This window comes from Lepisma saccharinum, chromosome 11 (genome assembly GCF_977018435.1).
Source record: "Lepisma saccharinum chromosome 11, izLepSacc3.1, whole genome shotgun sequence".
Lineage (NCBI taxonomy): Eukaryota > Metazoa > Arthropoda > Insecta > Zygentoma > Lepismatidae > Lepisma > Lepisma saccharinum.
This window is the reverse complement of record NC_139239.1, coordinates 1,266,660-1,293,838: the sequence shown is the minus strand read 5'-3', so window position 1 is coordinate 1,293,838 and position 27,179 is coordinate 1,266,660. Positions and strand designations below refer to the sequence as shown.

Sequence of the window (27,179 nt, the reverse complement as noted above, 5' to 3'; positions counted from 1 at the left end):
TTCGATATTACAAAGTTCTAAGGTGTGTATAATATTTCAAACTATTTTCAGGGTGTATTTGTTAACGCATTTGGATAATAACTATTAGGTTTTTGGATGAACTAATGTTAAGAATATTTCAACCAATCAGAAAATGTGTCGTTTTTATTTCCACCAATCAGAAAACGCGTCGGTTTTATTTCATCCAATTAGAAAACGCGTTGATTTTATTTCAACCAATCAGAGAAGGCGTCAGTTTTGCTTATGAGGTATAAAAACTGCGTAAAAGCAAGCAGAAGCTATTTTGAGAAGTATTTGTGAAGCATTGTGTCAGAGAAGACATCAAGTTGTGATTATTGGTCGTGAGTTTCAGACAAAGAACTCAAGAGAACCTATAATTAAGGTAAATGATTTTTATTATGTAGCGTGTTTTTAAATAATATGTAAATGCTAATATTGAAACGAAGAAAACGTCAATACAAACCAAAAAGAATATGTGTAATGTGAACAAGTACTACAACTATATTTCTATTTTTCAGATGCTTCTAATTTTGTATGTGTGACTGAAAGGGACCATTAGTGAAAGATGGCGTCTTCAACCTCCACAAACAAGGCTAACCACACTACGGTGAGTACCTCGCAAGAGATTTTACCATTGGAATGTATATTTCTCCACTAGTTTTTTGAAATAATATATAAATCCAGAAAACAAAGAAACGAAAAAGTAAATACAGAAATGAATATGCGTAATATAAACAAGTACTACAACTGTGTTTCTATTTTTCAGGTGTTCTTATTTGTGTACCTGTGAGTGGAAGGATCTATTACTGGAAATAACGTCAACGAAGTAACCGACAAGGGCATGAGTAACATGATTTCAGATGTTATCCATAAGGATTCTGTGTTGGAGATTTTGAAGAGGTATACACCTAGCAAGTATATTATATGCAGGGGTTGTTATCTAAATGTAGGCAACCATTTTTATGAGTGCGAGTGCGTATGCTGTAAAGATGAATTTCTGATTTCCGAATGTTTTTCTATTTGCCAAGGGGAAAGCCGTTTGTATGAATGCCAGCATTGTGTTGAGTGGATGTGCGAGAGAATCCAGTGTTATTTGCAGGATCAGGACAATACAAAACATATTTTTGATTTTTATATTACTAACCATGAGGATGTTGCGGATGCTTTGACGGCACACGAGGTACAGACAGAATACAAAGCTTTTTATAGTGTGTTATGTGAAATTTCAAACAATATCGAACTAGTGAAAACTCTTATAGATTCTATACGCTCAGCAGAGCTTACTTATGGTAGCACAGGATTTTTGTGAGAGTTGAATAAAGAGAGACTGACTAATAACAGCGAAAATGGTGCAATACATTATTGATGTACAAGGATTTATTTATAACAGAAAATTTATATTGCGTGAGATTTGTGTGAGTTCTACAAATTTGGACACTGTGTACTATGCGCTTGTGAGTGTTCCCGATTATTTCAAAGAGAACAAAGAATCGCGCTGGGTTAAAGACAATCTCCATGCATTAATGTATGATATTCCTTGTGGATGTGAAATATACTATGTCCGGAGGGCAGTTAGGAACTTGAACTGTCAAGGTGGTACATTTTTCTGCAAAGGAAAATCCCAAATTATCAAAGATTTGTTTAATATTGATAACATTGTTGATTTACAAACTGTAACCTGTCCATCCCTTAAGAATTTGTATATGTTTCAAGGAGGATTGTGCAAGTATCATTCTGATACTTCTCCCCCAGCTGAACAAGGTTGCGCATTCAGAAATGTTCAAAGACTTGTATGTTGGTACAATAATAAAAATATTAAGGTGTAATGTATTTTAGTGCAAATAATAAAGATTTGTGAAAAATAAATGTTTTCTATGTTGTTATTTAGTTTTAAAGCCTGCATTCAAGGTATTTTCAAGTATTACTGTTCTTTTTTTTTTTTTGAGTGATTGACTTAATACCAGGAGTTATACGAGCCGTATTTTAACTACAATCACTATATGTCTATGAGGACTAAAATCCACTGATTGAACCTTAAAGCTTAGGCTTACTATGTATATTGATTACTCACAGGACAACACGAATCTTACAGAGGATTGTAGGAGGCATAGGCCCACACGCCAAAGCCTTATTAGCCTGCAAGAACAACTTATATGTTGAATTGTGACTGTTTAGAAATAATATTTATAAAGTTTAAATCATTTTCATTAGATTACATATATATTTTGGATTCAAATAAAACACTCAAGTTAAGTTTTTTAAGTTTATTTCTATTTAATATACAAATATAGAATATATCAAATTTACATATATGAAAAATACTCTACCAAAGAGCAAAAGTCACATAGGGATTACAATTTAGCCGATGCTGAAATTCTTCCATGAGGGATTTGTAGTAAGAGAGAAATTTTTGCCATTGGTTAAAGTTGAGGGTGACTCCACCAGAGATGTTGGTGATTTCCACTTTTATGTTTTCTCCACTGCCCTCGAAGGTGAAGTAAAGTTCTTCTATAATGTTTATAGATCTGAACCTGTCTTCTTGTGTGGGGAATCTGTTTTTGTAAGTGTCGAAGATCGCATCTGATTTGTACACGCATGATGGGTACTCTTCTCTATTTAGGACAATGTAATTTTTTCATGTTTCAAAATCAATTCAGTGTTTGTGAAAGTACCTCGAATAATGATATCCATGTTGACAACGATGATGAATCTGGTTTCTGGTTTTATGTTGTTCATTTGGTGGGTACCTCGGATAGACTGCATTTTGGTTTGCTATCAATAAAAAGTTTTAAAAATATGCAACTAGTGCTACAAAAGGAACGGAAATTATCCACAATTTCTGGATTATAACTAAAATTCAGTTTGCCTTTTACATATCCAATATTTACAGACCAACACTAACTAGACTTCGATTTATATAAATGTAGCGGGAACTATATTTCTGAGAATCAAACTATATTAGGATTATATGTTAAACTTATACAAAACCAGATTATTCTATGTAAGTATATTTATATTGACTGGATTATTTAACAGATCAAACAGAAAGAAGGCAAAATTCACTAAACGTAGGTGATTGCATGAAAATAACTAGGTCAAGGAGTGACCAACAGTGAGCTGAGGTTATATATAGAGGGTCGCTCTTCATAATTCTTACCTTCGCTGGATCGGCGAAGGAACGCACTTGTGGGCGGTAGAACCTGAATGGGGTCCACCAAGACATCGGAGACTCGAAGCAGATGTCTTGGTGGATGAATCCAAGTAGGGTCATAGGCGCTAGGGTCAATTTGGTCATTTCTTCTTGTATGAGGAACCAATTTGGCCAACTCCCAAATTAACTTACATTGCTTATAACTAATTAAATTTGAAGAAAAATTATAATCTCTTAGACTGTAAACATATTTTATATTTAGGCTGCACAAGATCCAATGATAAAATTAAAAAATGGTAACCGCCCAGACAGGGACTCGAACCCTGGACAGATAGGTTAAAACCCTAATGCTATACCAACTAAGCTATCTGAGCACAAGGTATTCTTTTTTTGAAAAGTTAGTTATGTTAAGAAATATCGTTTGAGAACACTTTTGGTCTGGGTCGACAGAGAAGGAGACAGCATTTCCAAAATTTTACAGACTGGATGTATTTTACCACCACTATAGAGGTCTTTACTATATGTAATTCGAAACGCTAGAGTTCAGTTAGCTTTCAAAATTGAGGTTACATAGTACAATATGTTGAAGATTTTGTGTTTGTCACGCATAACAAGTTACACTATATCTAATTACGGACATATAATACTAAAACTCTCAAATTTACTGTCATCTCATCAACTACTAGCAAAGTTTTAGTATTATATGTCCGTAATTAGATATAGTGTAACTTGTTATGCGTGACAAACACAAAATCTTCAACATATTGTACTATGTAACCTCAATTTTGAAAGCTAACTGAACTCTAGCGTTTCGAATTACATATAGTAAAGACCTCTATAGTGGTGGTAAAATACATCCAGTCTGTAAAATTTTGGAAATGCTGTCTCCTTCTCTGTCGACCCAGACCAAAAGTGTTCTCAAACGATATTTCTTAACATAACTAACTTTTCAAAAAAAGAATACCTTGTGCTCAGATAGCTTAGTTGGTATAGCATTAGGGTTTTAACCTATCTGTCCAGGGTTCGAGTCCCTGTCTGGGCGGTTACCATTTTTTAATTTTATCATTGGATCTTGTGCAGCCTAAATATAAAATATGTTTACAGTCTAAGAGATTATAATTTTTCTTCAAATTTAATTAGTTATAAGCAATGTAAGTTAATTTGGGAGTTGGCCAAATTGGTTCCTCATACAAGAAGAAATGACCAAATTGACCCTAGCGCCTATGACCCTACTTGGGTTCATCCACCAAGACATCTGCTTCGAGTCTCCGATGTCTTGGTGGACCCCATTCAGGTTCTACCGCCCACAAGTGCGTTCCTTCGCCGATCCAGCGAAGGTAAGAATTATGAAGAGCGACCCTCTATATATAACCTCAGCTCACTGTTGGTCACTCCTTGACCTAGTTATTTTCATGCAATCACCTACGTTTAGTGAATTTTGCCTTCTTTCTGTTTGATCTGTTAAATAATCCAGTCAATATAAATATACTTACATAGAATAATCTGGTTTTGTATAAGTTTAACATATAATCCTAATATAGTTTGATTCTCAGAAATATAGTTCCCGCTACATTTATATAAATCGAAGTCTAGTTAGTGTTGGTCTGTAAATATTGGATATGTAAAAGGCAAACTGAATTTTAGTTATAATCCAGAAATTGTGGATAATTTCCGTTCCTTTTGTAGCACTAGTTGCATATTTTTAAAACTTTTTATTGATAGCAAACCAAAATGCAGTCTATCCGAGGTACCCACCAAATGAACAACATAAAACCAGAAACCAGATTCATCATCGTTGTCAACATGGATATCATTATTCGAGGTACTTTCACAAACACTGAATTGATTTTGAAACATGAAAAAATTACATTGTCCTAAATAGAGAAGAGTACCCATCATGCGTGTACAAATCAGATGCGATCTTCGACACTTACAAAAACAGATTCCCCACACAAGAAGACAGGTTCAGATCTATAAACATTATAGAAGAACTTTACTTCACCTTCGAGGGCAGTGGAGAAAACATAAAAGTGGAAATCACCAACATCTCTGGTGGAGTCACCCTCAACTTTAACCAATGGCAAAAATTTCTCTCTTACTACAAATCCCTCATGGAAGAATTTCAGCATCGGCTAAATTGTAATCCCTATGTGACTTTTGCTCTTTGGTAGAGAATTTTTCATATATGTAAATTTGATATATTCTATATTTGTATATTAAATAGAAATAAACTTAAAAAACTTAACTTGAGTGTTTTATTTGAATCCAAAATATATATGTAATCTAATGAAAATGATTTAAACTTTATAAATATTATTTCTAAACAGTCACAATTCAACATATAAGTTGTTCTTGCAGGCTAATAAGGCTTTGGCGTGTGGGCCTATGCCTCCTACAATCCTCTGTAAGATTCGTGTTGTCCTGTGAGTAATCAATATACATAGTAAGCCTAAGCTTTAAGGTTCAATCAGTGGATTTTAGTCCTCATAGACATATAGTGATTGTAGTTAAAATACGGCTCGTATAACTCCTGGTATTAAGTCAATCACTCAAAAAAAAAAAAACAGTAATACTTGAAAATACCTTGAATGCAGGCTTTAAAACTAAATAACAACATAGAAAACATTTATTTTTCACAAATCTTTATTATTTGCACTAAAATACATTACACCTTAATATTTTTATTATTGTACCAACATACAAGTCTTTGAACATTTCTGAATGCGCAACCTTGTTCAGCTGGGGGAGAAGTATCAGAATGATACTTGCACAATCCTCCTTGAAACATATACAAATTCTTAAGGGATGGACAGGTTACAGTTTGTAAATCAACAATGTTATCAATATTAAACAAATCTTTGATAATTTGGGATTTTCCTTTGCAGAAAAATGTACCACCTTGACAGTTCAAGTTCCTAACTGCCCTCCGGACATAGTATATTTCACATCCACAAGGAATATCATACATTAATGCATGGAGATTGTCTTTAACCCAGCGCGATTCTTTGTTCTCTTTGAAATAATCGGGAACACTCACAAGCGCATAGTACACAGTGTCCAAATTTGTAGAACTCACACAAATCTCACGCAATATAAATTTTCTGTTATAAATAAATCCTTGTACATCAATAATGTATTGCACCATTTTCGCTGTTATTAGTCAGTCTCTCTTTATTCAACTCTCACAAAAATCCTGTGCTACCATAAGTAAGCTCTGCTGAGCGTATAGAATCTATAAGAGTTTTCACTAGTTCGATATTGTTTGAAATTTCACATAACACACTATAAAAAGCTTTGTATTCTGTCTGTACCTCGTGTGCCGTCAAAGCATCCGCAACATCCTCATGGTTAGTAATATAAAAATCAAAAATATGTTTTGTATTGTCCTGATCCTGCAAATAACACTGGATTCTCTCGCACATCCACTCAACACAATGCTGGCATTCATACAAACGGCTTTCCCCTTGGCAAATAGAAAAACATTCGGAAATCAGAAATTCATCTTTACAGCATACGCACTCGCACTCATAAAAATGGTTGCCTACATTTAGATAACAACCCCTGCATATAATATACTTGCTAGGTGTATACCTCTTCAAAATCTCCAACACAGAATCCTTATGGATAACATCTGAAATCATGTTACTCATGCCCTTGTCGGTTACTTCGTTGACGTTATTTCCAGTAATAGATCCTTCCACTCACAGGTACACAAATAAGAACACCTGAAAAATAGAAACACAGTTGTAGTACTTGTTTATATTACGCATATTCATTTCTGTATTTACTTTTTCGTTTCTTTGTTTTCTGGATTTATATATTATTTCAAAAAACTAGTGGAGAAATATACATTCCAATGGTAAAATCTCTTGCGAGGTACTCACCGTAGTGTGGTTAGCCTTGTTTGTGGAGGTTGAAGACGCCATCTTTCACTAATGGTCCCTTTCAGTCACACATACAAAATTAGAAGCATCTGAAAAATAGAAATATAGTTGTAGTACTTGTTCACATTACGCATATTCTTTTTGGTTTGTATTGACGTTTTCTTCGTTTCAATATTAGCATTTACATATTATTTAAAAACACGCTACATAATAAAAATCATTTACCTTAATTATAGGTTCTCTTGAGTTCTTTGTCTGAAACTCACGACCAATAATCACAACTTGATGTCTTCTCTGACACAATGCTTCACAAATACTTCTCAAAATAGCTTCTGCTTGCTTTTACGCAGTTTTTATACCTCATAAGCAAAACTGACGCCTTCTCTGATTGGTTGAAATAAAATCAACGCGTTTTCTAATTGGATGAAATAAAACCGACGCGTTTTCTGATTGGTGGAAATAAAAACGACACATTTTCTGATTGGTTGAAATATTCTTAACATTAGTTCATCCAAAAACCTAATAGTTATTATCCAAATGCGTTAACAAATACACCCTGAAAATAGTTTGAAATATTATACACACCTTAGAACTTTGTAATATCGAATGTGAAATACAAAACGCAATAAATAGAAAATTTAATACAAAGATTTAAAAAATCTCTTTGTAAGTCCAAATTGCAACAAAAATGTTGCCTGAATAGTTAAAATTGTGTTATTAGAATAAAAAAAATTACATAAACTTGAGAAATAATAAATTTAAAATTGATAAAATGTCTTTGTGAGTAAAATATAACAAACAAAATGTTGTCTGAATAGATGAAATTGGTTATTTGAATAATAATAAGCCTAAACTTGTAAAATAAAAGGGTAGAACTTGACAAAACATACTTTTGCATCCAAAATATAATTGAAAACTTTCTTGAATTGACGAAACACACTTCGTGTGTACAAAGTTTAATTCAAAACACATTTAAAATGTGTTATTTGAGTAAACTTAGAGAATAATCCTGTAAACTTGGAAAATATATCTCTCTCTGTGTGTGTGTGTGTGTGTGTGTGTGTCTGTGTAAGTGTGTGTGTGTATGTGTGTGTGTGTGTGTGTGTGTCTGTGCAAGTGTGTAAGTGTGTGTGTGTGTGTCCAAAATGTAATAAAAAACACGTTCAAATCGTGTTATTTGAGAAAATATTAGAATAAACTTGTGAAATAAACAGATAAAAGTTGAGAACACACACTTTGTGTGTCGAAAATATACCTAAAACTCTTTCCTGAATAGTATAAATAGTGTTATTTAGGTAAAAATAGGTATAAAATTTTAAAATAATAAGTTAAAAAGTTGTAAAAATATCTTTGCGAGTCCAAAATTTAATAAAAATTGTTGCCTGAACAGCTGAAATTGTGTTATTTGAGTAATAATAAGCCTAATAAACAGATAGAAGCCCGACCCTGTGGCCGAGTGGTTAGCACATCGCGCTGCGACGCCAAGGGTCCCGGGTTCGAATCCCGGTCGGGTATGGTTGTTTGTGAATGTCCATTTTTTCATCCATTTCATCATTTCATCACTCATCCCCATCTTCGCAAATTAGCCAAGAGGCACAAAACGCGAAGTAAAATAAACTAAATCAATCAATCAATCAAACAGATAGAAGTTGAGAACGCACACTTAGTGTGTCGAAAATGTAACTAAAAGTCTTTCCTGAATAGTACAAATAGTGTTATTTTTGTAAAAAATTAATATCAAGTTGTAAAATAATAAGTTAAAAGTTGAAAAATTGTCTTTGTGAGTCCAAAATTTAATAAAAAATATTGCCTGAATAGTATAAATAGTGTTATTTAGGTTAAAAATAGATATAAAATTGTAAAATAATAAATTAAAAAGTTGTAAAAATATCTTTGCGAGTCCAAAATTTAATAAAAAATGTTGCCTGAATAGTATAAATAGTGTTATTTTGGTAAAAAATTAACATAAAGTTGTAAAATAATAAGTTAAAAGTTTAGAAAATGTCTTTTTGTGAGTCCAAAATTTAATAAAAAATGTTGCCTGAACAGCTGAAATTGTATTATTTGAGTAATAATAAGCCTAATAAACAGATAGAAGTTGAGAACGCACACTTAGTGTGTCGAAAATGTAACTAAAAGTCTTTCCTGAATAGTACAAATAGTGTTATTTTTGTAAAAAATTAATATCAAGTTGTAAAATAATAAGTTAAAAGTTGAAAAATTGTCTTTGTGAGTCCAAGATTTAATAAAAAATATTGCCTGAATAGTATAAATAGTGTTATTTTGGTAAAAAATTAACATAAAATTGTAAAATAATAAGTTAAAAGTTATGTATCGAAAATGTAACTAAAAATGTTGCCTGAATAGTATAAATAGTGTTATTTTGGTAAAAAATTAACATAAAATTGTAAAATAATAAATTAAAAGTTGAAAAAATGTCTTTGCGAGTCCAAAATTTAATAAAAAATGTTGCCTGAATAGTACAAATAGTGTTATTTTTGTAAAAATAAGGATAAGCTGTGAAAATGTTTGACATAAAGTCAAAGTTTGGTAAAAAATAAACTCAAAATTAAGTTAAATAGCACACATTAACATACATTTACTACCTAAATCAATAATCAAAGGGTCCTAGGTTCGTTACCCCGTAATAAAAGCAAATGGTGAAAACTGTAGGCCCCGTCCCTAATAGCTCTCCCTTCTTCATAGTACAGATAAAAAAACCCTGCGCTAAAGTGTCCTGTGCCTTGGAGGCAAACCTGAGCGGAATATTAATTGGCGGCGGAAACCGCATAGCTTCAGAGATTTGACCCTTGCTGCGCATTCTCAGACATCCTTTGTTGTCTGATTGAATCCCTCCCCTGCCCTACAGTATTGCATAGCTTTCCCCTGTTCTTGCGTACTGGTTAACCTTGAAAAAACCGGTTCTGAAAACCTACCGACGCGTTCTCTGATTGGTCAATCAGGTTCTTCCTTTGTTCTGACGTTCTGACGTCATTTGACCTTGAACGCACTTCCCCCAAATTCCTTTCTCGTCTACCTGCGCGGAGTTCAGATTCTGAGACAGTATTCTGTCTAGCGTCTGAGATCATCGTCTTTAATACAATAATAACATACTTTATTATTACATAGTACTAATTAATAATATTACATATCGCGGGTTCGAGTACCGGGACCGTCTTCTTTCGTAATTGGACCTGTACCTACACCCATTAACACCTTTCATAGCTGTTCATAAACCGTAAACTCTTATTTTCAATATTATAAACATTAATATTATCGATTTATACATTACATACTTTGCAGTAATGAATATAAAACCATATGCATAGCGTTTAGTACCTCTAATTACCTTCTATATACATATTTTTCATAAAATAAATAATTATATATTCATAAAAAGTTATAAACATGCAAATACATAAATGTAAAGTATTCTAAGTACTTGCAAATGAATTCTAAGTACGTGCAAATTAATTAAAACCCGTGCAAATTAGTTCTAAGTACGTGCAAATTAAAGACCACCCATGCAGCGACCGTCCTTATCGCGTTCAACCTCTACTGTCATAGTCTGTAAAATGCTTTCCAAGCGAGATATTTGCAAAAAACTGATTTTGGGCGCCATTTTTCCAAGACGGCGGCCAAATCCGGGGTGGTAGAGGGGTGCAAAATTAGTATGTTGTTAAGAACCCTTCTATGAAGATAATAAAATTTGTTCCAGCTTTCCCTATTTTTTTTCCCTTATTGGACCCCAAAAGCATCCCTTGTTGACTGGCCTGTTTACTTTTACTTTCCCAAGTCCTAACAAACTTTCAATTTCGATCCTATGGCAATTTATTTTTCTCTCACGATTGAGTTGGTTGATCGAGTTGGTGTTTTAAGTCCACTTTGTGCACAGTAAGGCTAATCGGGACTGGACCTACAGTTTAAAGTGGGACCCGAACTACTATATGCCTCCACCGGGTATCGAACCCAGGACCCCTTGATTACAAGGCAACGACGCTACCACTGCGCCATCGTGGAGAGACTTTTCTCTCACGAAATTGATATTTTGGACAAGGCATAAATTGGTAAATAAAAGTATTATAAATACGTAGAAACATAAAAATCCAGGTGTAAGTATATTTTACGGCTTTTGCGTGACGTTTGAAACACTGCATATTAGGTTTCTCACTTGAGTGTAAAAAGAACACTTTGTAACGACCTTCTCACATCACCGTAGAGTTAGGCAACACACATAACGCCATACGGGGCAGCGAGTGTTTCAGGATCTAGGTGTCACAATTTTTTTTGCCGGTGGCTGTACATATAACATATTATTTAAATACATTGCATAATCATTTCAATTGATCCTCCTCATTACAAACCAACAGCAAGAATGATATAAATTCTCTCAAATGCGCACTCCTTCCCCTCAAAACAATTGTTGAGCATTTAAGACAAAACTGTTTATCAGCAACAGTCTGAACTTGAGTAGAGTGTAAGAAAAGCAGGTATTGCGAACGAAGCGAGCAAGAAAACTTTACGAGATGTATTTTTATTTTTAAAAAAATTGAAGTTGAGGTGGGGGGACAATTGTCCCTCTGTGCCCCCTCAAGTGCCCCTGACCGTCTGGAAGAAAAAAATGCAAGAATTACGTGAAAACTAATTCCATCTTGAGTATACTTTGTCCTGCTACTCTTAGATTCTGCTAGTCTTTTTTCTTATGTCAATGTTTGCCCCTAGGTTGAGGGGGGAAATAGCCCTTTGCCACCCCTGTGGTTGCGCCACTGCCGTTACCTCTGATATGTGATTAAATTAAATTAAGTATAATTAGGTATAGTTAATTATCATTTTAAGATTGAGATTATGAGAATCAATAAAATGATATTATAAGACAAAAGCCTACAAGAAGCCTTGTCACGAATCTACATAACCGCGATGCTGACTCCAGCAGGGCAGGAGATACTTTGAGCGGTGAAAGAGAAGTGTGGGCACGGCGCATGCTACACCGAAGACGGCAGGATCGTGGTGCGCACCGCTACCGGTAGGAAATTCACCTTAACAAGTTGGCTCCGTAAACCCAACTCCTCACAAAACTAGAGCCATAACAAAGACTGTTTTGGCATATATTCCTTAGGTTACTTCAACGTCACTATCAACTTAACACTAAAATACGGTTTAATGTATATTTTTATCATTCAATTCAATAGTTTAATTGTGTAATCAAATTATACATCACTGATAACCATTTCGTTTGTATTTTTAGTTAGTCTATATGTAAGCTATGTATGTGTGTGATTGATGTCGTTTCCTTATTTTGTCCGATGTTTGGGTTTTGTGTTTCAACTCTGTTTCTACAAGCTATTGTATAGGTTTTCTACACCATGCGTGTGTGTGTGCGCGCTCTCAAGTGTGACGTAGAATATTCTCTGTGCACTGCTGAAAATTGTATATCACATCATCGTATGCCAATATCGGTTTTTAAGTAATAAATATGAACAGCATTTGACTTCCATAAAGAGTTATGCTCGTTTGATTTATTGATTACCGAGCAAATAGAGACAGAAAATTTCTAGTACTATTTCTTTGCAAATTTATAATAATATTAATTTAATAAGGCTCAAATACTCTCACAAGGCGCAGCGACGTTTATTCTTCCCCAACCTTTCCTGGTTTTTTATTTCAGTGCCCTCTTCACCTCGGCGACCGCCTCTTTCTGGCCCCTTTGTAGCCAAGGTGCTGCGATGATCTCAAACTACAGTCAAGTTGGAAATATAGCTTTCGAACAAGTGTTCTCGAGTTACCAGCCAGGTTAACCCTAGCTTATCCCGAGGGGCTGTCAGACCCACCACCTCTTTTTTTTCAATTTTTCAAGTGTTATTTTTTTTTTATAAAAAATGAAAATAATTAAATTGTCCTCCAGAGTTTTCCCAATATTTCTGTACTACTTTTGTTCATAAAAATATAACTGTAATATAAATAGAAGGTAAAATGTAGTAGGGTGGCCTATCAGGCGCCATCTTTGAATGCGTGTTATTCGAGACACTCGTGCCAGTCAGAGTGCACAGTTGCTTGGTAATGGTGGTAATTTTGTTAATTATTACAATTAATGAACAACTAAACCTCTATAAACAAAAATCATTAATGAAAAATTGTTTTTTGTTAGTTTTAGTGAATGTGTGACACACTCATGCAATAACTGGTTATTATTTCTTATTGAGGATAATAATATTCATAATTATTATAATTAATAAATAACTTCACATATGTAATCAAAATAGGAAGTAGTGATTCAATGACAAAATGATTCCTTGAATTTTAATGATGGAAAAAGGGTGTGCCTGTGGTGAGGCCCCTTTTCAGGTAAATACGTTTCTCGTATAACACGGGTAATCTAGGGTTAAATCGCAGTGCAGGGAATTCCCTCGTGATGAGAGCAATGTATGGGCTCGAAACGTTGGACGCAAACGCCGACTCAACCTGTTTGGTAACGCTACAACACGTTACGTTCAAAATGCAGGATTGATCAGAATTCAAACCCAGGCCTCTGGCACATTGTGCCATTGCCCAACCACGCAAGTAAAACAGTGGAATATAAAAGTCAGTGTAAGCCAGGGCTGGCCCGGTTGCTCAGTTGGTAGAGAAATGACACGGTACACGATAACAGAGGCCCTGGTTCGAGTACTGGTCGCGCCTGCATTTTGTCGCTTCAGTTTCTACATTCAAATTATTGAGTGCGACAGCATTCACGATCTGAAAGACAACATGGTGTTCCAAACGCAGCGCTGTGGGATAATGACTGCTTAGCTAATCAGTCTCGTTGCATCTGGACTCGCGAGATTTGGTTTCTGAAAGGAAGAGATGAGCCAGCAAGAGCGGAAGTGACTCAGATAGTTGAAACTCGGTATCAGTTGTCGCCGACCAGCGGCTGGGGTAGCATGTCTTTCGTTTTGCTGATTCTGACGGTTTGGGCCTCCTGTGCAAATGGGCTCACTTTCTCGGACCCCTCCTCGAGTAAGTAGACTTATCCAGCACATATTGTAGCCAGGGCTGTAGACTAGTCGAGGGCAGTGGCGGCTCTTGGTAAACCAAACTGGAGGCGCGATATCCCGCCGACAAGCAATGACGAATTTCTAATTTATTTAACAGCTAACATGATAAATTGTGATATTCGTTTTTTATCAAATATTATGTTTTACATCTTAGCAGCACTTTTTATTTAACAATATTAAAAGCATCATGAAATATGAAAGAAGTAGAATGCTAGCAGTTAGCCGTCGTAGCATTTTCTAACTTAACTAACAGAGAAAAAGAAATACAAAGGGGAAGTTACCAGGCAACTTTACCACATTTTCAGAAATTTTTTTTAACGTAGAATCACCACACATCCTCGTCTCGATTAGCCAAAAGTGGCAGAAAAGCGACGCTAAATAACAAAAATCTAACAAATCTGTATTTTTTCAGTGACTTTCAGTTAATTTATTTCGTCCTCGTTGAAAATTACCTTGTTTATTACTCTACGCTAATGCCATGAGTGAATAAGTGGAATAAGGATTTTTTTCCAAACTGTTGGTATTTTTTTTTCTTATGTTAACGTCCTTGCTTCTGGCAACTCTTCTTTGTAAACATTTCTCCGGGAAGAGAGGGCAGCTTCAGTAGGGGCTGGGATATCGGACGACGTGTTATTCTTCCCAGCTACCTCGTCTCGCTCTTCGCCAGAGGGTGAGTGCTGCACCCCGCCAGATTTCTCTCGCATTCCCGCAGTGGCCTGCAAACTTCACAACTATCGCGGGATGAAAATAATACAAAACCAACTACCGAACGATATCTGTGAGGAACGAAATATTTGCAATGCAGATAATGCGAAAACTATACATAGATGTTAATGTAACGTCTGTTCACTTGTGGTTACACACGGCACTGCGGCGTCTGTATTGTCTTCATGAGCGGCCGCCACTGGTCGAGGATATACGGCCGTAAATCAAAGTATGGAGTTAAATATGGACTTAAAGTTATAATAAATTACCTTTTTAATAACATAAGACAACTCTTTCGGTCACAGGAACATGTAGTTATTGCGCGAATATGGAGTTGAGAAATGTTCTGAAATATGGAAATAATGTGTAAAAATAACTAAAATATGTAGCCTAAAATATGAGCCAAATATGTACAAATATGGAAAATAAAAACGGAATTTTTAGTCTACATACCATGATGCGCAAAGATAATACAAAATATAACTGATTTGATTTCAGCTTCGTACATAAATATGTATTTACATATAAATCCGTTCCCTGCTCATTAGCGTACACCTTCTGCTACAATGCGTATACTTTCTACTTATTATGGTCAAATATTCCTGGTTTTATGTGATCGGAATCAATGTTGAGAAGGGGAGAAGATGTAAATACATGATGCACGTCGGCATTTTATCGCCATCATTTCATTGCTATAATTATATAAGAAGTGCGTAGAGCAGGCCCGTAGCCAGAATTTTAATTTTGAGGGACTCATTCCTTATCAGAACGGGCGTCGCCAAAAATATTTGTAGAGGGGGTCAGGTCATGGATAAAACTTGATTAGTACAAATAATAATGACAATAATAATTACTATTTTACAATAATAACTATTATAAGTTATTAAAAATATACCAATTTCAATCCAAACTTATTGTTATTATTACATAAATGGACAGACTTTGCTACTCTATCAACCGTATCATTGAATATCTAATTTTTTAAATATTTTGTACAGTTAGTGTACTGAAAATCATAGTTATTGTATTTTGTTATTAACTTTTAAACAATCGTTCAAGAAAAGACTTTAACAGTTTGTGGTAAATTTTACTCAAAAAGTTTATATTCTGTGACCTCTCACAAAGAAAACTAAGTTTTGGAAGCTGTGGATCCATTTATTTTTTGGATTAAAAGGTAGAATATAAATATAAAATCTGCTTCCTCTATTATACACTATTTTTTCTGATGTAATCAAGTTTTTACTGTGGTTATAACTTTATTTCTGTTACTAACAATAAAAATAACATTAAAATTTGATATTTGTAGGATTTCGGGGGGCTTCAGCTCACTTAGCCCTCCCGCTGGCTACGTGCCTTGCGTAGAGTTAATTTTATCAGAACCTTTGTTAGCTTGGTTGGCCTCATCGCGCAGGTCTTGAGTAATATGAGATGTGCCTTTTGTTATCGAAACCAATGTGGAAGTTTGACTTAAGATGACCTGAAATTTTTAAGTTTCGAGTAAACTCATGCGAATGTCTCAACAATATTCTTGTTTCTATTTACTGCCCCCAAATTGTCGTCACTTACGAAAAGTAATTGTAATGTACCTCTTTTATATCAATTATAGGTATATCTAACACGCACTGGCAGTTTCAGGATTCGTGAACAAGGGGTACGATAAGCAAAAGAATATTTTTACAACAATTTCACTTCCACTAGGAGACAAATACATTGACATAAAAGCAATAAATAGAGTTCCAACTCTTGCACTGGGCATTTTTATTATTGAAAATAACTGCCGAAGATTTTAATTTTATTTCGAAATATATTGTGCATAAATACTGCACAGAATTGGATCAATAGTTTTAGATGTGCTTCAAAGATTGATTCTTCTGCACAGAATCAAGTTTGTCCACTATAGTGGCACTGCAGAAATTATTTCCTAACCTCACAAATTATAATTAATTAACATGTAGGACTAGGACTGCGAGCAAGAAAATTGCCCAAGCCTGCTGATATTCGCACCGTATTTCAATGATTACTTGATTGAATTTGTATTAAGGTCTGTTATATGCACAGAGGCTAATCGGGACGAGAGCCTCTGTGAATTGAATGTTTTTTTGAACTTTATGCACAGATAGGTTAATCGGGGGGACTGGACCTACAGTTTAAAGTGGAATCCGAACCACTGTGCAATGTGCCTCCACCGGGTATCGAACTCGGGACCCCTTGATTACAAGTCGAGGACGTTGGCATTACGCCATAGGGGAAGCCCTTCTAGTGGAATCTGAATGAGTTAATGAAATGTTACCTCCACCGGGATCAAACCTGGGACCCCTTGATATTAAGGCAGCAATTCTATCGCTAGACAATGGGGGCTGGGAGGCCAATTTTAATATTTCCAATGTTTTAGCATTTAGGAATTAGGTAGTTTGAGTACTCTTTCATTCTTTAACTTCGTATTTCTTTCTCTCGAATATTTGCAGTGATAAGGATAGGAAGGCTTGTGTTGCTGCAGTCATAAACCTTCGGGTTTAAGAATGTTGGAGAATTAGTTACTTAAGAATAGATATAACGATGGAACCAATGAGAGAACATCTCTAATCTTCGTGCAATTGTCGGTACTCCAATGAGGAACTAACAAATAGAAAGGAAACATAACGCTTCTTTAGATTTTGAACGTCGTCCTACTTATAAAAAAATCATTTGTCACACCTGTTAGACCTATTCCGAAATATAGTGATACGATTTACAGAGGCTCCCAACAAGAATCACAAAACAATCTCACAGCCACTGAATACATCCATCCTAAGGCAGGCAGATGATTTCGTAGCAAGTTTGGCAAATTTCTTAGTATTGAATGACCAGTGAGTGGCCCACTGATTTCAGAACACATCGTAATAAAGTAATTGCGATCTAACCGAACTAGAAAATGTACTTGAACATTGTACTTGCCCCAATGGAAGTTTCATAATGGAAAATGGAAATTTTACTTTTTAAGTTTTCTGTTGAAATGTGTCTACCGTACTACAAAAATCTAGGGGGGCTACCGGGGTGCTGAGGCCTGGTTTGGGGGGCCTTCAGCCCCCCTGTAGCGCCGTCCCTGCTTTGATCAGCTGTGGAATTGCCAGAGAATCGAAGAACACAGGAAGGGCATAACATATAACTTTCAAATACTCAGAAATCAACTCGAGCAACGTCTGACTCGCAGACTGTAATAAAAAAAGTGGCTATGCTACAAAATCCACAACCTTGTATAGTTTGCACACGATATATACTACATTGTACGAATATCACTTTTCCCCGGAGAGTTGGATATCCCTTCTTGGATTAACTCTTTCAATTTCGCTAAGGTTGGATTTTTCTCGTGTATATAAATTCCCTTCTTCCCTACAAGGGCGCCTGCAGGATTTTTCTCCGGGGGGGGGGGGGGGCAGAGTAAAATTTCACATCTTGCTCTTCAGTCATAGAAACTTATATTTTACCGTTAATTGTTACTATTATTATTTTACAAATCATAAAATTGAAATTGAATTTAAAATGTTTTCTTCAGGCTTGAGTCCACTATTTAAATAGAAAGTGGATTCCCTTATTTGCCTTCCATAAAGATCTCTAAATTGTTTATGAATAGTTCTATGCTTCTTTGGGACTTTTTCACGATGCACTTACATCAAACAGGGGATACTTAATCTGCTCTCTTATACGGCACTCCTCGTCCATGTTCCCACACTACAATTTCAATATTTGGATTATATGAAGTCTTTCCAGATATCTCCACCCCTCCTGAGAGCGCCCTTGTGCTTAATATCTAATCTAACAGAATCAATGTCATTCTAAGATCATTCGTTGATTCAGATTATAGTCCAGTACCGCCTATTGGCAAATCGGAAACCAAATAAGAATGAACAGCAACGTTTAAGTTTTGCCAACATTTAATGAGTAGCGACTATAAAATAATGCTTAATGAAATATTGTGTATTTTTATATGTAGATACATGTGGGACTCTGAAATTAAGTGCACTAAACTGGAACACTATAAGTATTATGACGCTTTCGGATGTTAAGAAATGTATATGTAAGAAGTGAATTAAGGAAACGAAGAATTACAGACTATTACAAAATTGAGAACCTCGGAAGTTACTGAATTATCGTGAAAGGTGCACTATTCTTGGTTTCGATGTACGCTTAAGGATATTTCTTTTTATTAAAATAATTACCATTTGTGCCTGAAAACAAGCTCTGGATGAAACAAAATATAAAGAAAAGAACATGCACTAGTAAATGATGGCATGAAGGATGGCTATCTATAGGCGAAATATTATTTAATTATCCTGAAAACTGCTTTTAAATGAGGACCGTCGACCAAATAACTTTTATATATCCCTGGCAAAATGACTTCAAAAGAAACCCGATTAGCAGGTTTTATATGATCACTTTGCCTATGCATTTTTTAAAATTTATTTCTGAAATTCAATAATCTAAGCTTGTTTGCTCGACGGCTGACTTTTTTACAACTAATAAACTCTCTATTAAAAGGAATGATCATTCTGTCATCTGTGCTTTAATTTCACACACATCATCATCAAAGAATGATTTTACGATAATTTCTAAACTCCAAAAGATGATTTAGATTTCTTGCTGTTATACAACACGCATAAGCACGTATCCTTGCATGATAATTTTCCGGTGTGTTACTTGAAAAACAGATAAGCTTCTTCTTACCTCAAGAAGAATCAATCTATCCAGAGACTCCAAGAGATACCCGAGATTCTTAGAGCAGCATCCCTAGAAGTGATCCACAAGATTCACCCGTCACCAGGAGAGTTGAACACAACTTTCACCTGAACCGCCTTCGTGCAATGAAAAATCCAAAGAAACCCGGCACATCTGCATACATATTGGTGCCGCGTTGCAAGGCATACATACAAAGACTTGGAAAAGAGTGATTTCGCCAATGAACTGTAGTGATCGCCATTGAATAAAACAGTTGCGCACGATTGAATCGCTTGTACAGGATCGCGACACATTCACATGACATTTAGGCGTACATCTTTAAATGTCCCCTACTTTTGCTTTCGCACTGTGCTAAACCTTAACTACCAACGGAAAGTAAAGTGTTATTGTCCCCTCAGTTTTTTGGCACATCGCCCCCACTTTTGGAACACAATCGCCGCCACTGCTCCCACCCAATACAAATCCACAGAAACTAAAGTCACTTCTATAAACTCACGCCTTTCCCCTATCAAAACTGCTATTCTGTTTAAATCTCTACAATGACGGCTTCTCTTTTTCATGTTAAAAAAAACAATTGTAGGAACTCATTGTTGAAAGGCTACATTTATGTAAACACTGGATACAATGCCGCTATTGTTTCAATGTAAAAATGTTTACCTGGCGCTACAAAGTGGAAGATAAAAAAAGAAATAACGGTGATATGTTTTCTTTGTTCAGAATATATGGTCCCGTAAAGGCATATGCACTTCAACTTTCATTGTATTCTACATCAGGACATAATTTGAAATTCTTTCCTTATGTGTGACTGACACACCACAAGAGTAACACATGAAAGTTTCATGAGAATTATCTAATTTCTATGTGCAGTTTATCTTTCCTTAATTATTTTATGCATATGTCACATGCGTTTGGGGGCTAATGTCTGGTTCTGGGGGGTGCTTAACCCCCTAACCCCTACCTAACTACGCCTATGCAGGATACAAAGTTCAATCCGCACACAAACACACACACACACACACACACACACACACACAAACACACACACACACACACAGAGATAGAGAGAGAGATGAAGAGTTTTACTTCCTGACAAAGTTTTCCGAGAGCTTAATTGCATTTGATATTTCACAATAACTGGCAAGAAAGAAGGCATGTATAATTTTTAGCAGTATCCTTAAAGTTCATAGCCGCGGTGGTATAGTCGGTAGGGTGTCTGATTACCATGCGGGAGACCCAGGTTTGATTCCCGGAGAGGGTGATCTTAGGTCGGATTATTTCCGGCCTTGTGCCCACATAAAGCGGCTCTGGGGCTCATCCAGCCTCAAATCAATGGGTGGGAACCTGGGGGCAACCCTGAGGATAAAGATGTCGAGAGCGTGGTGCTGATCACATCACATAAAAAAATGTAACTCCATTAAGCCTTGTTTCCATGATTATGAAAAACTAAATATGCTGACCAAGGCAGTAATTTATTTTATTAAAAACATAAACTAACGTAACGTTTCAACCTTCTAGCAAGGTCTTCTTCAGACTCTGTATCAAGTACAAAAGTAACCAGATACAACAAGAAGGGTAATATATATACACAAACATTACTCCCTCCAGACTATTTATAAAGTTGTTTGGAACTTTCTAGCAGATGACTTTCACTTTCCAACTTTACTTTCACCTAAAAGGCTAAACACAATTACTTCCATATAGAATGTGGTTGGACTTTTTAATCTCACGCTCTTTTCCCTTCATTTTTCTTCCTTCTCCTCTCCTCTTTTTCTCTTGTCCTTTCCACTCTTTCCAACATCTTCTTCCATTCTTTGTTTAACTTCAGTCCCCCATTCCAGTTCATTGTGTCTTCTTCGCCTTTCTTCTCTATTTCCTTGGCTTCCTTCCATTTTCTCACTAGCATTCTCTTCTCCCTTCCTATTTGCTTAGCCTCATCCCACTCTATGTCATGTCCTGTTTCTCTCGTGTGTTTAAATATTGCATTTCTCTCTCTCTTAAGTCGTACATCATCCCTATGTTGTTTCAACCTGTCTTTCATCCTTTTTTTCGTTTCTCCTATGTACACACTCTGACATTCTTTACATTTTACTTCGTAGATAATCCCTTCTTCTTCCTCTTCTCTGTTTTCCTTTTTCTTGTTAGCATTCCTCGCTATTCCTAAGATGCTTCTCCCTCCCTTCCTGTAAGTTTTAATTCCTGCTTTCCTAAGCACTTTGCATATCTTTTCTGTGGTCTTCCCCATACTCCTTATTCCAAACCTTCTCTCCTCTTTTTCTTTCTCTTCCAATTCTCCCCTGCCCGTTTTCTTACTTCTTCTGTTTATGTCCAGTCTATCCTGCTTCTCATAGCCATTCTTTTCCAGCTGTTTCCATAGGCTATTTATTTTGCCTTCTTTTTCACATTCTTTCATGCATATTTTCTTGATTCTGTCCTCCATATTCTTTATAAAATTTATTTTTGTCACCTCACTTACATCACTTCTTTTGTGGCAGAATACCCCTGCTGCACACTTCTTCTGATGCCAAGCGGTTTCAATTTCTTGTCCTCTTTTCCTTTTCATCAATATATCTAGATAGCTTAACTTGTCTTCTTCTTCTATTTCAAGTTCCAATAATATCCCTCTTTCTTCATCTTGAATTTCTTTGGCAAAAATGTCAAGCTGCCTCTTCGTTCCCTTCCATATGCCAAAACAGTCGTCCACATATCTGCAAAACAGAATCATTTTGTCACCTCCCTTTTCTATCACTTTCTTTTCCCATTCATTCATAACCAATTCAGCCAATGCTGGGCTTAGACTGGAACCTATATTTAGTCCTTCACTCATTAACATTATTTTATCTCCCATTATACTGTAACCGTTATTCCAAATGGTTTCCAGCGCCTTCACTACCCTTTCACTATCCCATTCTCCTATAATTTATTGTCCCATTCTCTTTTTAATAATGTCCAAAACGTGTCCCCTCTTGATGCTCGGGAACATACTTTTCACGTCTAAGCTAAACATTGTCGTCTTCATCTCATTTAACTTAAGTCCTTTTATGAGGTCTACTACTTGTTCACTGTTCTTAACTGCTCTACTTTCTTGCTGTGTTACTAACACGTCAATAACTTTCTTTAATTTCTTTTCTAAGGGTTCCAAAATATTGTTTCTGCAGTTCATTACTGGTCTTAACTTTATCTCCTCTTTGTGTATCTTTGGAAAGCCTTTCAAACTTGGTAGTCTTCCTGTCTCCTTTATGCATTTCTTGAATCCACTCCTCCTACAGTCTTTAATGATTCTTTCTTTTATAGTTTGTTCTTCACCTGTTCCACAAATCTCCTCATATCCATTTTCTTTTAGGTCTTCATACTTCCTCTCGTACCATTCTCTTTCCATCACCACAATTGCTCCTCCTTTATCTGCCTGCTCTATCACCACATCATTTCTTGACCACAGAAAAGATATGCAAAGTGCTTAGGAAAGCAGGAATTAAAACTTACAGGAAGGGAGGGAGAAGCATCTTAGGAATAGCGAGGAATGCTAACAAGAAAAAGGAAAACAGAGAAGAGGAAGAAGAAGGGATTATCTACGAAGTAAAATGTAAAGAATGTCAGAGTGTGTACATAGGAGAAACGAAAAAAAGGCTGAAAGACAGGTTGAAACAACATAGGGATGATGTACGACTTAAGAGAGAGAGAAATGCAATATTTAAACACACGAGAGAAACAGGACATGACATAGAGTGGGATGAGGCTAAGCAAATAGGAAGGGAGAAGAGAATGCTAGTGAGAAAATGGAAGGAAGCCAAGGAAATAGAGAAGAAAGGCGAAGAAGACACAATGAACTGGAATGGGGGACTGAAGTTAAACAAAGAATGGAAGAAGATGTTGGAAAGAGTGGAAAGGACAAGAGAAAAAGAGAAGAGGAGAAGGAAGAAAAATGAAGGGAAAAGAGCGTGAGATTAAAAAGTCCAACCACATTCTATATGGAAGTAATTGTGTTTAGCCTTTTAGGTGAAAGTAAAGTTGGAAAGTGAAAGTCATCTGCTAGAAAGTTCCAAACAACTTTCTAAATAGTCTGGAGGGAGTAATGTTTGTGTATATATATTACCCTTCTTGTTGTATCTGGTTACTTTTGTACTTGATACAGAGTCTGAAGAAGACCTTGCTAGAAGGTTGAAACGTTACGTTAGTTTATGTTTTTAATAAAATAAATTACTGCCTTGGTCAGCATATTTAGTTTTTCATAAAAAAATGACCGAGATCGAGAATCTGTGAGGCCCTACCCTCACATCCCCTAAATGTGCTTTCATGGCACGGTGCTATACGTACGGGGAACTTTACCTACGTTACCTTTAAAGTTCATACATATTGTTTATTCAGAATGAAAATGCTATATCTTCAAATTGAAAACATATCTTTTGGCTGTATATTAAGGCTGCAATTGTTTCATTAATCTCTGCTATCCCCTGATACTGCATACAACCATTATTGATATATTGAGTCTGTTTTTGATTCATCTACATTTGGAAGCAGCCACAAGAATGAAATCTTCAACAGCCAATGAAACCTTATGACAATTTCCATCAACCAATCACAAGCGCCATCTGAGTGTGAGATAAACCACTTGCTTTCAAACCTCAGTCACTTGTTGGAGCTGCTTATAGAAGTACTAGTGGACTTCGGTTCTTACTTTTGTAGTTAACAGACAAATTTTAAATAATACAGGGTAAGTCAAAATGATGGACCCGATTTCAGAAATTTATTCTGTGAAATATAATAAACAAATGCTATTGTGAGACATGTGCTAAGAAAGGTAAACTGTCAAAGTTTTTTTCAAATAAATCACAAGTGTTCTATTTGAGCACCTTGCGTAACACGGCACACGCCAATGTTGTTGGAAGTGGTGGTACGTAAATATGATCCTTGACAAAACCCCACATGAAGAAATCACATTGGTTCAAGTTGGGGGAACGAGGTGGCCAATGAAGGAGAGGTCGATTCTCCGGAGATGCACGGCCTATCCAACGTTGTTCCAATGCCCCATTGAGATGGTCCCGAATGCTGTCATGGTAATGCGCAGGGGCAAAATCCAATTGGAGAATGAAATCTGCGCTATCCTCTGCAAGCTGTGGAAGGAGCCATAGTTGCAGCATATCAAGGAAAACAAGTCCTGTCACAGTACGTTCATAGAAGAAAAAGGGCCCATAAATCTTTTCATGGGAAATGGCACAAAAGGCATTCACTTTGGGAGAATCGCGTTCGTGTTCCACAAATTCATGGTGCTTAGCAGTTCCCCAAATCCTTACGTTGTGTCTATTCACTTTCCCTGAAAGGTGAAAGGTTGCTTCATCACTGTAAATTAACCTCTCAGAGAACTCACCCGTTTCCATTAATGCGATGAAATCAGCACAGAAGGACGCACGCAAAGCATAATCAGTGTATTTTAAGGCTTGAACTAGTTGCAAGCGGTAGGATTTCATTTGTAAACGTTTCCGCAGAACCCGCCAGACAGTTTTCTGTGGAAGTTGAAGTTCTCTCGCTGCCCGGTAGGTGGACTTCTGTGGACTCCGCACGAAACATATGCGCACTCGTTCCACTGTCTCTTCCCCAGTCGACGGACGGCCAGTCGATTTTCGTTTGCAGATGCAGCCTGAATCTCTGAAATGTTCATACCACTTGCGAATGGCCTTCCCCATAGGTGGTTCTCTCCGATATTTGGTACGGAAATGCCGTTGCACACTAATCACAGACTTGTTCACATGATAATCAAGCGCACAGAAAGATCTCTGTTCTCCAGTCAACGCTATTTTCCTGCTCGCTGCTGACTCCTAGCGGTAGAAAGTGGAAACACTGCATGGAAACTAAACTTTGAAAGTTAACCTTTCGAAGTGCATGTCTCACAATAACATATGTTTTTTAGATTTCACAGAATAAATTTCTGTAATCGGGTCCATCATTTTGACTTACAGAGGGACCAAAGTAGTTGATTGATTGAATTTATTTATTTGACTTTCTATTGAATGACAAATACGATATGTAATGAAGTTATTTCATCTCGATTACAGAACAACTACCTATTTTCATTTCTAAAATGCAATGGTCTATCTGATAGATAGAACATGGAAGATAACCACACACACAAGACAGAACCTCACTCTACACTTCTAAGGAATGTAATTTGTGTCCTGGTTTTTCTGCCTTGTTCTATCTCCCCCCATGTCATGACTGGTTGTTTCTTCCCCTCTCCTTCATCCTGCAACCTACCCTTCTCCTCCTCCTGATGGCACTGACTTTTACTTTTTCCTTTTAACTGGTCTCTCAAGTTAACTAGGTTCCACTTTTGTGCTGAAAATTGAAGGTGGCTCTGGAAACTTAACCAATTTTCTTTTCACATGCTTTTTTATAAGCCCCACACTCAGACCATTTTGTTACAATTTCCCCTTCATTCTTGATAATTTTTCTTCCCTGTTTATGCAGATGTGCTTCGTTTCTCCAACTTTTCTCTCTATTTCATTCTCCCTTCTCTCTTTTATTTGCACTGTCTTAATCCTGTGACCATACCTCACCATGTGCTCACTCAGTGCAGTTCTTGGGATCTTCCTTTTTAATGTCTCTCCTATGTTTCTTAATAATAGGGCTCCCATGTAGCCAAGTGGTTAGTGCTCTCAGCCCCAAAATTCTGGCGTTGACCCAGCATCATGAGAACAATTGGGAAGCTGCTTGAAAAGTAGAAGTAGTGAGTGGACTCTGGTCAGTGCCGATGGGATCCGATTTGCTGACCATGCTTCACCTTTTGCACCACGGGATTTATGTTCCTTTATTCTCTCGTTGATACTTCCACCAGTCTCCTATACATACTAGGTTCCACGTCTGCCATATACTACTGCATATACCTCTGCCATTGCCAAATCATCACTCTCCTTCTCTCCTTTGTACCTGTTAAACCCCCATTTTGAAATATAAAATAAAAAACACTTAAAATAACTATAAATTATTTGGCATAATAATTTGTAATATTATTGTTATTTATTTCTAGAATTCAGGTTTTATAAATGACCTGCCCTCCCTCCCCTACAAAAATGTCTGTTGACACCCATGATACAGGATGTCACAATTATTGCATAGGTGTATTGTTTATTCTCAGTCCACCAAAAAGTATGGATTCGAGCCCTGGTGAGGACAGAAAGCAACCCAGACCAAAGAGACACGTGTCGCTTGGAAACAAAACTTCTGAAATAAATGCAACCTTTTGTGCTGGAGTAGGATGAAAACCTGCACATTATTACATTACATTAATCATTACATATTTACTGTTTTACCTTTATCATGGACAGTATTCGTAATATCATTTGTCTTTCTCACTTGTACAACATAGTATATATTATATGTGTACTACAAAATCAATGTAATCAACATGAGGAATATGTATCTACCCATTAACTTTACATTTAACTGTTTTCCACCGTTTTATATTATTTTATATTTCCTTTTTTTCCGTTTTTGTTTCTTATTTAACACTAACAAGGGTATGCTGTAAAACGAGGCTGAGACCAATACATGCTTGGTAAAGAAACAAATTTTATTATTGTTTTTATTATTCCTGAAGAGAAAATGAAAGTACGTAACTTACGCAAGAACAAAATTCCACAGATCGAGTCCTACGTATCACAGAAACTACAATATTTGTTAGTCCTATTCTACGAAGAAATAACA

At 36.1% G+C, this 27,179-nt stretch overlaps 1 protein-coding gene across 1 annotated transcript in view; it reads left to right on the top strand.

Moving 5' to 3' along the window:
- Positions 1-13,935: 13,935 nt before the first annotated feature.
- The window catches only part of LOC145994599 (neuronal acetylcholine receptor subunit alpha-7-like), a 47,090-nt gene continuing 33,846 nt past the window's right edge, over positions 13,936-27,179 (top strand). The window contains exon 1 of the mRNA XM_083130637.1: positions 13,936-14,028. Coding sequence (XP_082986763.1) covers positions 13,953-14,028 — 76 coding nt within the window. The 5' untranslated portion in view covers positions 13,936-13,952. The remainder of the gene's footprint in view (positions 14,029-27,179) is intronic.